We start from the raw sequence: 12,916 nt of genomic DNA on the forward strand, positions 1-12,916 counted from the left end.
AGAGGGCAGACCTAATGGTACTAAGCATTCCAGTGTGTTTAGTAATGCAAACTCCTCTGATGGTCGCCTTAAATCCCTCCCATAGAACAGCATGGGTATCCACCGAGCCCGTGTTCAATTCGAAGTAGTCAACTATGGCCTCCCGGAGCTCCTCTGCGAAAACCGGATCCTGTAAAGCCCTCCCAGGGAAGCGCCACTTCCTCTCATAACCCCCCCTCCCGGGGGATCCTCAACCGAAGTACTATGGGGGAGTGATCGGACAGTGTGCGAGGTAGTGTAATAAGGTCCGTAACCCACCCAACCACCTCCGGGGACAGCAGCCAGTAATCTGGTCCAGGTGTCGTGAAATCATGAGTAGTGGGAATAGGCGGGGGTAGAAGCGTGTAGTAGTGTTTCAATGTCCACCAGGGAAAAGCGCGTGCAGATGTCACGAAGGACTGGGCGGGAATGGGGTTGTGCGTCCGGGGTGGTCGCCGTGCTCTCCCTTTTGGGGTCAAGGAGAAGGTTGAAATCCCCACCCACCAGTAATAGACCAGTATCCAAGCGCAACAAGTGTGCCAGTATGTCATTGAAGAAAGCTGGGGTGTCCGTGTTCGGGCCATAGACCCCAACGAGAGTAACCCTATGTCCCATCAGTGTTCCCGCGACTATTACATATCTGCCATCCTTATCAAGGACGGTGCGATGCGGTTGAAACGGGAGCCGCTTGTGAATACAGATCGCCACCCCCCGGGAGTACCTGTTGTAATTAGCAAAGAATCGATGTGTGCCCCAATTCCTGGCCATCTTAGTAGAGGAATCAGCGGTCAGGTGGGTTTCCTGCAGGAAGATAATATCGATATTGTGTCTAGCGATATAATTGAGCACCTGTTTGCATTTTCTGTCATTATTCAGACCCCTAACATTCCAGGTCATGAGTGATAGCTCCGAGGGGCCCAGCTGTAATCCTAACTTAGCCATAGGGGCGGAGTGGGGTTAAATGACATGCAACATGAGTCGGTAAGTATAGCAACAGTGATAGCATAGACTTTGGGACACCTGTAGTCAAAACAAAACCCAACAAAAACCCAATCCCACCCTCCTCCCAGCCTCTCGTAAAGCCCAAAGAGGACCATCCCACCCAATGAAGAGAAAAAACATAACAGCATGAACAGCGAAAGTACAAATGCAGTTGAAACCTCAGAAGGTCCAAAAAAAAAAGAAAGGAACCAAGCAAGCCCCTAGTGAACACGGCAATCGCCAAGGGGGGCAGTGACGCCACGACATCCGGGCAATCAAAACACTGTTACGGAGTATACAGTCCAGTGTAGCTCAGTCAGCGGCACGCACTGGGCCCAATGAAAGTGAAAAAGTAAAAACAGGATAATATAAATGTCAGCCCTGCCCAGCATCTGTGAACAGTTCCACGCTTTGTTGAGTGTCTCCCCGCGTTGGCGACGGGGCCCTGGAATCGGTCGAATTCTGGGAGCCGTTAGCCTTGTAGGTTCGACAGAACTCCTGCACCTCCGACGGGGAGTCAAAAACGCGGGCCCTGCCGGCCACCTCCACCCGTAGACGTGCGGGGTAAAGCATGCCGTATTTCAGGCCCAGATTACGCAGTGTGGCCTTTACCCCAGTGTATTTCCTTCTCTCCTCCTGAACCATGGCGGGGAAGTCTGGGTAGAACGATAGAGAGTCACCCTGCCATCGGAGTTCGCCCTTTTCTCGAGCGGGCCACAGGGCTGCATCACGATCCCTGAAGTTCATGATCCGAGCGATGATTGGGCGTGGTGTAAGGCCCGGTTGTGGACGCGGACCAAGTGAACGGTGTGCCCTTTCTACCACAAACCCTTGGGTAAACTGGTCTCTTCCGAACAAGTCAATAAGAAGCTTTTCCACAAAAACGTCCATCCGGCCTGTTTGGGTCGATTCCGCAACACCCAAAATTCGTATGTTGTTTCGCCTTCCGCGTGCCTCTAAGTCCTCATTTTAAATGACCACCTCTTTCAAGATCTTCTCAACTCTCTCAAGGCGTTTCAGCGTTTTTGAGCCAGAGTCTTCCAAGTCCGAAATGCGGGCTTCAGCCACATCTAATCGGCGATCATGGACCTGTACTTTGGAGCCCATGTCCGCAAGTTTTTGTTACAGCGTGTCAAATCTATTGTCCAGCGCTTTAAACCCGGCCCTCATCTCGGACATCATGGTAGCGACCATTGTAGTGGCGTTGTCCAGTTGGGTGGGCGGCACCGCTTCGGAAGAGGTTCCCATGGTCGCATCACTGTTGAGCAGGGGGGTTTTGTCGAAACTTACTTTACGCTGGTTAGGATCTCTTTTCCCCATGATCGCCGAGGGCAACCCGCCTTCAGTAGCAGCCAAGTGGGGAGGAGGTAGGCCCAAGTTAGACCTGGCGTGGGAGTGTAGCCGGTGGCCAAGACTCACGGCGGTGGGAGCTTCCGTGATACGAGGGTCGAGCAGGCAGGGCAGGAATGGGTACTGTTCTCCAGTAGTGGTGTTTTCGGCAAGGCTGACGAGTAGTAGCAGGCCGTCAGTGCAAGTGCCGTTACCGCTGCGGGAACACCAGACAAAATGGCGGCCAGTGGCGGGGAAACCACCAAAAGATTAGGATCCTCACCGCTCCTCGCTACTGTCCGGCACCGGGGGACACCACAGGAGGAGCTAGGCGGGGCCGCCCAGTCTCGTGTCAGCCCAGAGCCGAAGCACGCCCACCCCAGCCCAGGGCCCCGACCCAGGGAGCCAGCGCCCGGCCCGCCCCGATCCCTGTCCGGGGCAGCCGCTACTCCAGTTCCGGCCCGCGCACTAGGCCGCAAGGCAGCGCGCGGCCCGTAACCCCAGAACCAGCGCGGGCCAACCCCCAGGCAGACAACCGGGGAAGACGAGCACAGGCACCTGGCCCCTAGGCAGGCCCCGGTCCGCAGGCGCAGCGCCCCAGCACAGGACTCACCCACGATCCAGGTGCAGGGAGAGCGGGCGCCGGTGGGGTGGCGACCCGCTCCTCCGCCGTAACGACTCCTCCCGGGCACCCCCGAGGCCAAGTCTGGTATCAATCGGCAGCAAATCGCCGCCGCTGCAGAATGGATGAGGGGAGCGGTGTCAACGACGCCTCAGGCCCTCAGGATGTCGTGTGGAGGCCGCCCGGACAGCGGAGCTTCAAGCAAAGGCGGCCATCTTGGTCGCCTCTGTGCCAACGCCCCACCTATCTCGTGATACTTCGAAGACTCTTCCAGGACAACAATGTGCAATCATCCGGACCCAACAGTGGGCGGCGATCTATGCACAGATATGAATTCAGCAGCCCACATGCCTCGAACATATAGTTCTTTACTTGTGTTAGCTGCATTATTAATCCTCCCTGCTAGATACATCTTTTTTGCCTTTTTGTTGTTATTTAAGTATGAACGATAACTTTCTCTATAATTAGCTTGATCACTGACTGTTTTCTTTTTTCTCCAGAGACGCTCAGCCCTCCTATTAGATAATTTGTTTTGCACAACTATGGAGAGGCAAAGAGTATCAATACATATTTGTAGCTTTAAATGCCATACATATACACAAACATAGATGACAGGAGTGATTAATCTTCCAAAACGGTGACGTGATTTTCAAATGCCTTTATTGTGTTTCATAAAATCCACATCCAAAATCCACAGCCTACGCGTTTTGCCCAACACGGGCTTCTTCAGGGCTTATTTTCGTATCTTGGTACTACAATAACTCCAAATTGGGGTATCTTCATTAGTGTAATCCAAGCAATGGCGAATATGTCCCACTTCATAAGATCACACATTCATTAAAGGATTAAGTACTGTCCCGTGTACTGTCTCCTACGTCGGAACCCTTCTCCTTCAAAATTCTTTCCGGAAAGAATTTTGAAGGAGAAGGGTTCCGACGTAGGAGAGAGTACACTGTGCCCTAATCGGCACGTGATATTGGCACGGCTATGTTCGAAGTTTTTTTTTTTTCCCTCATCCTCAGAAGCAAGGATATTAACCACATAGAAAGGATCACGGGACAGTACTTAATCCTTTAATGAATGCGTGATCTTATGAAGTGGGACATATTCGCCATTGCTTGGATTACACTAATGAAGATACCCCAATTTGGAGTCATTGTAGTACCAAGATACGAAAATAAGCCCTGAAGAAGCCCGTGTTGGGTGAAACGCGTAGGCTGTGGATTTTGGATGTGGATTTTATGAAACACAATAAAGGCATTTGAAAATCACGTCACCGTTTAGAAGATTACTCACTCCTGTCATCTATGTTTGTGTATATGTATGGCATTTAAAGCTACAAATATGTATTGATACACTTTGCCTCACCATAGTTGTGCAAAACAAGTTTATATGTAAAGACCAACATTGGTGGCTGGTCTTAGGAGGTGGGCAATAGTGGAAACTTCAGCGAGAACCAAAGAACGGCTGTAACAACTGTCCGTTAGTGCAGCATTAGTACCTGCCACCTTTTCTGTGCTGTAAACTATTAGATAATTTCTCAGTTTTGAGTTCTGTAATAAACCAGGGGGAAGGTTTGAGCTTGATCTTAACTCTAGAAAAAGGCGTTATTGTGTTCAAAGTCGTTGTAATAGCCTGTTCGAAATCAGTGATCGCTTCCTCAAGGTCTTTGGTGTTCAATTCGGCTTCAATGCTGAAATTATTGGAGAAGGAAGCAGATGTAAATTTGCGCCAAGGTCTAATCATGATGCTTTCTTTATCCCGTCTCATTATTGGATCATTTGCAAGAAGACTAAAATGTATTAAATAGTTATCCGTCCAGAGGAGCTGTGTGGGTTGGCCAACGCCAATCTTAGTGGAGTTTGTAAACTAAAGGTCGAGGGTATGACCAGCCTGATGAGTGGGCCCCGCTACCAATTGCTCCAGCCCCAGTGTCTGAAGGGATGTAATCAATTGGTCAGTATGCGAGTCCTGTGCTAACTCAGCATGATATTTGAAGTCACCGATAAGAATGAAGTTATCAGCACCCATGACACAGGGAGCAATAAATTCAACTAGCTGATTTACAAAATTAGCTTTATAGCCAGGCGGTTTATAGACTAAGGCTCCTGTCCATTTTTTAAAAGATTTCGACATAAGTTTAAAGATTAAAATTTCTGCTTTATCTGAATGCAGAGAATCCACTATAATGGTTTCTAATGAACATGTTGTCGCAATTGTAAGCCCCCCTCCTCTCCCAACTGCTCTGTCCAGCCTTACAGGCTTATAAGATGGAGGGAAGGCGGTAGTATATCCGGAGAGGTCTGTTCATGTAGCCAAGTTTCCGTAATGAAACAGACTTCTGGTCTCTCCTGATCTAGGAGAGTCCATATGTCCAGCGCGTGTTTGGTTATCGACCGTGCATTGAAGTACATAGCCTTCAGATGTATGGGGACATCGCCTATAACTCTGGCACTTATAGGGCACGGAAGGGATGCCTCAAAGGAGATCAGGTGTATTATACCTCACAACATCTCGACACGTGTCTGCTTCTGAAGGGGCCATATATACCAGCTCACGGTACACCCATAGGTGGCTGAAGCTGTACAAGTCGGTGTATTATAATTCACGACATCTCGACACGTGTCTGCTTCTGAAGGGGCTATATATACCAGCTCACGGTATACCCACAATCAATCTATCAATCAGAGTACTTGTAAAGCGCGCTACTTACCCGTGAGGGTCTCAAGGCGCTGAGGGGAAGGGGTGCCGCTACTGCTCGAAGAGCCAGGTCTCGAGGAGTTTTCTGAATGCGAGCAGGTCTTGGGTTTGCCTTAGGTGGGTAGGGAGGGTGTTCCAGGTCTTGGCCGCGAGGTAGGAGAAGGATCTGCGGCCAGAGGTTGTTCGTTGGATGCGGGGGACAGCGGCGAGGGCGAGGCTGGCGGAGCGGAGCTGGCAGGTGGGTGTGTAGAAGCTGAGTCTGCTGTTAAGGTAGGCTGGTCCGGCGTTGTGGAGTGCTTTGTGTGCGTGGGTGAGGAGCTTGAAGGTGATCCTCTTGTCGACGGGGAGCCAGTGTAGGTCTCTCAGGTGGGGGGTGATGTGGCTGTGGCAGGGAACGTTGACGATCAGTCGGGCGCAGGCGTTTTGGATGCGTTGTAGGTGTTTGGCTTGGATTCCTGCATAGAGTCCATTGCCGTAGTCCAGTCTGCTGCTGACAAGGGCCTGTGTCACCGTTCTTGTTTCGGTCAGGATCCACTTGTAGAGCATGCAGAGGGTGTTGTAGCAGGAGGAGGAGACGGCGCTGACCTGTTTAGACATGGAGAGGGACGAGTCGAGGATGAATCCTACGTTGCGTGCATGTTCGGTGGGTGTCGGTGCTGTTCCCAGTGTGGTCGGCCACCAGGAGTCGTCCCAGGCTGAGGGGGTGGGTCCGAGGATGAGTACCTCAGTCTTGTCTGGGTTCAGCTTCAGGCGGCTTTTCCTCATCCAGTCGGCGACGGCCTTCATTCCCTCGTGGAGGTTGGTTTTGGCGGTGTGCGGGTCCTTGGTGAGGGAGAGGACGAGCTGGGTGTCGACGGAGTAGGAGATTATGTTGAGGTCGTGTTGGCGGGCCACTTGTGCGATGGGGGCCATGTAGACGTTGAACAGCGTCGGGCTGAGGGATGAGCCCTGTGGGAGGCCGCTGATGAGGTCGGTGGCCTCGGATCGGAAGGACGGGAGGCGGACGCTCTGGGTTCTGCCGGAGAGGAAGGACGTGGTCCAGTCAAGGGGCCTTCTCTGGGATTCCGGCTTCTAAGAGGCGTGTCTTTAGAGTGCGATGGCAGACCGTGTCGAAGGCGGCTGACAGGTCCAGGAGGATGAGGGCTGTTTCGCCGTTGGCACCTGATGTCGTCTGTGGCAGCGATGAGGACCGTCTCGGTGCTGTGGTTGCGTCTGAATCCGGACTGGGACGGGTCTAGGATTTTGTTGTCTTCCAGGTGGCGGGCCAGTTGTATGTTGACGATTTTCTCGATGACCTTCGCCGGGAACAGGAGCAGGGAGATGGGCAGGAAGTTCTTGAGGTCCTTGGGGTCCGCCTTGCGCTTCTTGAGGAGGGCGTTTATTTCGGCGTGTTTCAAGCTTTCCGGGAATGTCGCTGTTTCGAAGGAGATGTTGATAACCTTCCGTAGTTGGGGTGCGATGGCATAGTCTGCTTTGTTGAATACGTGGTGTGGGCACGGGTCTGACGGAGATCCTGAGTGGATGGAGTTCATGACCTTGCGTGTCTCGTCGTGGTTGACGTTGGACCAGGAGGTCAGGTGGTTGGTGCTAGTGGTGTTCACAGGGGAGGTGGGGTCTGGCGTAGTCAGGCGGTCATGGTGTTGAAGCTGTAATGGATGTCAGCGATCTTGCGGTGGAAGAAGGTGGCTAGTGAGTCGCACAGTTCTTGTGAGGGCGGTATGTCGTTGGCGCTGGAGAGTTACTTTACGATCCTGAAGAGCTCTTTGCTGTTGGGTGCGTTGTTATCTAGGCGGCCTTTGAAGGAGGATCTCTTGGCTGATCTGATGAGGTGGTGATGTCTGCGCGTGGCGTCCTTGTGGGCTGCGTGGTTGTCCGGAGTGCGTTCGTCGAGCCATATCTTCTCCAGTTTACAGCATGCACGTTTGGAGGTCTGCAGCTCATCGGTGAACCAGGTGGCTCTCTTGCTGGCGTGGTTGTTGGAGGGTTTCTTGAGTGGGGCGAGGGTGTTGGCTCAGTCGTCGATCCACTGTGAGGTTGCGGGCTGCGGTGTCTGGGTTGGTGGGGCCGGTGAGTGGGTTTTGGGAGAGGGTGGTGATCAGCTGGTCTTCAATGACTTTGCTCCAGCAGCGGCGAGGTAGCTGTTGGGTGCAGTGGTGCGTGATTGGTTTGTTGAAGGTCAAATGGATGCAGTGGTGGTCGGTCCAGTGGAGTTGGGTGGTGTGGTCGAAGGCAACGTGAGTGCCTGTGGAGAAGATAGGGTCCAGCGTGTGGCCAGCGGCGTGGGTGGGTGCGGTGACGAGTTGTCTGAGGCCGAGGTTGGCGATCAGGGTGGCGGAGTTGGCGTCGTCGTTGTTCTCGAGGTGGAAATTCATGTTCCCGAGGAGGATGTAGTCCGTGGAGGCGAGCGCGTGGGTTCTGGCGAAGTCGGCGATGGAGTCGCTGAATTGAGCTCGGGGTCCAGGTGAGCTGTAGATGAGTGTTCCTCTGAGGGTGGTGTTTGGGTCGGTGTGGATCCGGAAGTGCAGGTGTTCGGCGGTGTTGAGGGTGTCGTCTGCGTGGGTGGCGACCTTGAGGGTGGAATTGTGGACGATGGCAATTCCTCCCTCCCTTCCGTTGGCGCGATCCCGTTCGGGTGACCTTGTAGCCGTCCGGGATGGCTTCGGCTATGTCGGCCGCCGAGGAGTCGTTCCACCAGGTCTCGGTCAGGAAGGTCACGTCTGCGGCGGCGGTGTTGAGCAGATCCCACAGCTCGGCGGCGTGTTTGCGTGTGGAGCGGGTGTTGAGGAGTATGCAGCGGTGGTGGTTGCGTCCAGTCCTTGGAGGTTTGGTGGTGCTGTCGCAGGTGAAGCTGCAGGTGTGGCAGGAGAAAGGTCCGTGAGTCCGTTTCGGGGCGGCTTGGAAGCAGGTGTTGTTTCGGCCGGCGTTGAGTGCGTGAAGGGTGCTGGCGTCGTAGCAGAGTCTGGTGTTGTGGCGTCCGCAGGGTATAGGGGTTCTGGCGCTGGGCGAGGTCGGGCACAGACGGGCTGCGCGGCCTCAATAAGAGGCAGATAGGGAGGGAGGAGCAGCTGGGAGTGGGGTGGCCAATGGCGAGCAGGGGGGCGAGGACGCAGGGACGCAGCGGAGGGAAGGATCGGGAAATGGCAGGAACCAGTCGGGCGGCAGGAAGCAGGACATGCGACAGCTGGCAGTCGTGTGGTGGCGTGGGGAGCAACCTGCCTGCGAGCCGGTGGCTGGTCCTGTACAGAACTGTGTACTAACGACATCTCGACATGTGTCTGCTTCTGAAGGGGCTATATATACTATATATGCCAGCTCACGGTACACCCACAGGTGGCTGATCCGGGACAAGTCGGTGTAATATAATTCACGACATCTTGACCCTTGTCTGCTTTTTAAGGAGCTATATAAACTAGCTCACGGTACACTCACAGGCAGGTGGCTGATCCTGTACAGGTCGGTGTATTATAATTCACGACATCTCAACACATGTCTGCTTCTGAAGGGGCTATATATACTAGCTCACGGTACACCCACAGGAGGTTGATCCAGTACAGATCGGTGTACTCACGACATCTCAACACATGTCTGCTTCTGAAGGGGCTATATAAACTAGCTCAAGGTACACCCAGAGGTGGCTGATCCTGTACAGGTCGTGCATTATAACTCACATCTCGACACGTGCCTGCTTCTGAATGGGATATACATGCCAGCGCTAGGTACACCCACAGGTGGCTTATCCTGTACCGGTCGGTGTATTATAACTCACAACATCTCAACACGTGTCTGTGTCTGAAGGGGCTATATATGCGAGCTGAAGGTACACCCACAGGTGGCTGATCCTGTACATGCCAGTGTACTATAACTCACGTAGCGACACTTGCATGCTTCTGAAGGGCCTATACGTACCAGCTGAAGGCAGTTACACAGTTGTTCGACCCTCCAGAGCTATGTAAGCCAACTGGAGATAGCTCTGCAGGTTACTGCTATTGCACAGGACTGTGTGTATCATCTCTACAGATCACAACTTCTACGAAATGCTACAAATGCCAGTCCAAGGAACCTCTATAGGAATCACAGGGCAGTGTATGTCAGCACAAGGAAAATGCTTCTCTCAGGAGTCTGCCTCCATATTTTGAATGGGTTAAGAGTTGATCCTCTCAGTGAAAGATGAACACACACTGCACCCCCCTCATCCATGACAGGCATTATTCCAGTGTGGGGAACCCCACAAACTCACCCTCATTGAGGTCTCCCCACCATGAGGCTGCTGTAGCCGGAACACTTGCGCCACAGTATGCTCGGTTGATGGATGGAGAAGGATCCGTCGGGAGGCCAGGCCAACCATCACGTACCGACCCATTGGCGACAGGCTTACTGAGATGGCATTTGGACCTGGAAGCATAAGAGAAATGCTGATCACGATTCCACCTAAGGTGCCCTTAAACTATAACAAGCACTTCATCGGAGTAACACACTCCCCAAGCTCCTCCTGTAATAACCAACCCAAGAGTAGGCTTCCACCCAGCAACACCTGTAGTGAACTTTGCTCCAGCAGCAGCACCCTCAGGTGAGGTTTTCCCAGGAATGAGTTACCTCTCAAACCAAGCTCCACTGGGGCTTCCTCCCAGGAGCAAGCATATGCCTGAGCTTCCTGTCAGTAACAACGCACATGTGAACTTCCCTAAATAACAACCCAGAGTGCAACTTTCTCCGAGCAATAACATCCCTTGTGAGCTTTCATCCAAAAAAAAACACCCTCCTGAGTTTCTTCTCAGTAAAAAAGTTCCTTTTAGTAATAATTAGCAGTTTGAGCTTCCTACTAACAACAATGAACAGTGTGAGTTCTCCAACAGCTCCCACAATGTGAGCTTCCTCCTAAAAAATTCCCATTGTGAGCTTTGTCCAAACAACTCCCACAATGTGAGCATTTTCATAGTAAAAAACCTCCTTCCCGTAATAATTACCAGTTTCAACTTTCTAAGAATACCCAGTGCGAGTTTCCTCCCAGTAACAATCAACACTGGGATTTTCCTGCAAGCAGAAATCAAGAAACAGTTGTTCTTCGTATCAGATACCAATGGGACCTTTCCTCTCAACTTCACTGGATGCTTTCTGCGTGCAATGACAGCGAGTGTGAACTTCCTCCAGTAACAATCCCCTCTGGGAGCTTCCTGCCTGCAATAAGAGCTAGTGTGAAGTTTCTCCAGTAACAATCCGCCTGGGAGATTCCTGCATGCAATAAGAGCTAGTGTGAAGTTTCTCCAGTAACAATCCCCCTGGGAGATTCCTGCAAGCAGCAATCGACAAAGCGATCTTCCCCTCATAACAAATGCAGTGCGAGCTTCCTCATAGCAACAATGCCTATTGAGAGCTCACTTCATGTAACCATCCTGAGTGCCTTATTTGCCCTCCCAGTCTGAGTTTCCTCTCAGTAAGAATCCCAAGTGTGATCAGCCACCCACTCAATCCCTGCAGAAGTGGGATGCTTCACCCTCAGTCTCCCAGCGTCTGGAAGCGGTCAGCCCTCGTAGATCTCATTCCCATTCTCACAGGAGTGCAGACCCAGACTCTGGAAGCGGTCAGCCCTCGTACATCTCATTCCCAATCTGGCAGGAGTGCATCCCAGACTCTGGAAGCTGTCAGCCCTCGTACATCTCATTCCCTGTCTCACAGGAGGGCAGAATCAGACTCTGGAAGCGGTCAGCCCTCGTACATCTCATTCCCAGTCTCACAGGAGTGCAGACCCAGACTCTGGAGGCTGTCAGCCCTCGTACATCTCATTCCCAGTCTCACAGGAGTGCAGACCCAGACTCTGGAGGCTGTCAGCCCTCGTACATCTCATTCCCAGTCTCACAGGAGTGCAGACCCAGACTCTGGAAGCTGTCAGCCCTCATACATCTCATTCCCAGTCTCACAGGAGAGCAGACCCAGACTCTGGAGGCTGTCAGCCCTTGTATATCTCATTCCCAGTCTCACAGGAGAGCAGGCCCAGACTCTGGAGGCTGTAGGCCCTCATACATCTCATTCCCAGTCTCACAGGAGTGCAGACCCAGACTCTGGAGGCTGTCAGCCCTCATACATCTCATTCCCAGTCTCACAGGAGAGCAAACCAGACTCTGGAAGCTGTCAGCCCTCATACATCTCATTCCCAGTCTCACAGGAGTGCAGACCCAGACTCTGGAAGCTGTCAGCCCTCGTACATCTCATTCCCAGTCTCACAGGAGTACAGACCCAGACTCTGGAAGCTGTCAGCCCTCGTACATCTCATTCCCAGTCTCACAGAAGTGCAGGCCCAGACTCTGGAAGCTGTCAGCCCTTGTACATCTCATTCCCAGTCTCACAGGAGTGTAGGCCCAGACTCTGGAGGCTGTCAGCCCTCGTACATCTCATTCCCAGTCTCCCAGGAGAGCAGACCCAGACTCTGGAAGCTGTCAGCCCTCGTACATCTCATTCCCAGTCTCACAGGAGTACAGACCCAGACTCTGGAAGCTGTCAGCCCTCGTACATCTCATTCCCAGTCTCACAGGAGTGCAGGCCCAGACTCTGGAAGCTGTCAGCCCTCGTACATCTCATTCCCAGTCTCACAGGAGTGCAGGCCCAGACTCTGGAAGCTGTTAGCACTCATACATCTCATTCCCAGTCTCACAATCAATCAATTCAATCAAGACACTTCTAAAGCGCACTACATACCCCTGAGGGTCTCAAGACGCTGGGGGGTGGGGGGGTGCAGGAGGAGGGGTGTCGGTGCTGCTACTAATCGAAGAGCCAGGTCTTGAGGAGTCTTGTGAAGGTCAGTAGGTCTTGCGTCTGCCGTAGGTTGGTGGGGAAGGTGATCCAGGTCTTGGCGGCAAGGTGGGAGAAGGATCTGCCGCCGGTCGTTCTTCAGATGCGGGGGACTGTGGCGAGGGCGAAGCCGGCGGAGCAGAGCTGGCGGGTGGGGATGTTGAAGCAGAGATGTCTGTGAAGGTATGCTGGGCCGGTGTTGTGGAGAGCTTTGTGTGAGTGGATGAGGAGCTTGAAAGAAATCCTCTTGTTGACGGGGAGCCAGTGCAGGTCTCCCAGGTGGGGTGTGATGTGGCTGCGGCGGCGGATGTTGAGGATTAGACGTGCAGAGGCGTTCTGGATGCGTTGCCGTCATCCCAGGAGCTTGGCCGACGTTCCTGTGTAGAGGGCGTTACCGTAGTCAAGCCTGCCGGTGACGAGGGCCTGGGTGACCGTTCTTCTAGTTACGGTGGGGATCCACTTGAAGATCTTGCGTAGCATTCG

At 53.0% G+C, this 12,916-nt stretch overlaps 1 protein-coding gene across 1 annotated transcript in view; it reads right to left on the reverse strand.

Annotated features, from left to right (window-relative positions):
- AMBRA1 (autophagy and beclin 1 regulator 1) overlaps positions 1-12,916 on the reverse strand; it is a 962,358-nt gene that overhangs the window by 366,776 nt on the left and 582,666 nt on the right. The window contains exon 14 of the mRNA XM_086959655.1: positions 9,888-10,042. Within this exon, the coding sequence (XP_086815781.1) occupies positions 9,888-10,042 (155 nt within the window). The remainder of the gene's footprint in view (positions 1-9,887; positions 10,043-12,916) is intronic.

Source organism: Lissotriton vulgaris, chromosome 2_2 (assembly GCF_964263255.1).
Source record: "Lissotriton vulgaris chromosome 2_2, aLisVul1.2, whole genome shotgun sequence".
In the NCBI taxonomy this organism is placed as follows: domain Eukaryota; kingdom Metazoa; phylum Chordata; class Amphibia; order Caudata; family Salamandridae; genus Lissotriton; species Lissotriton vulgaris.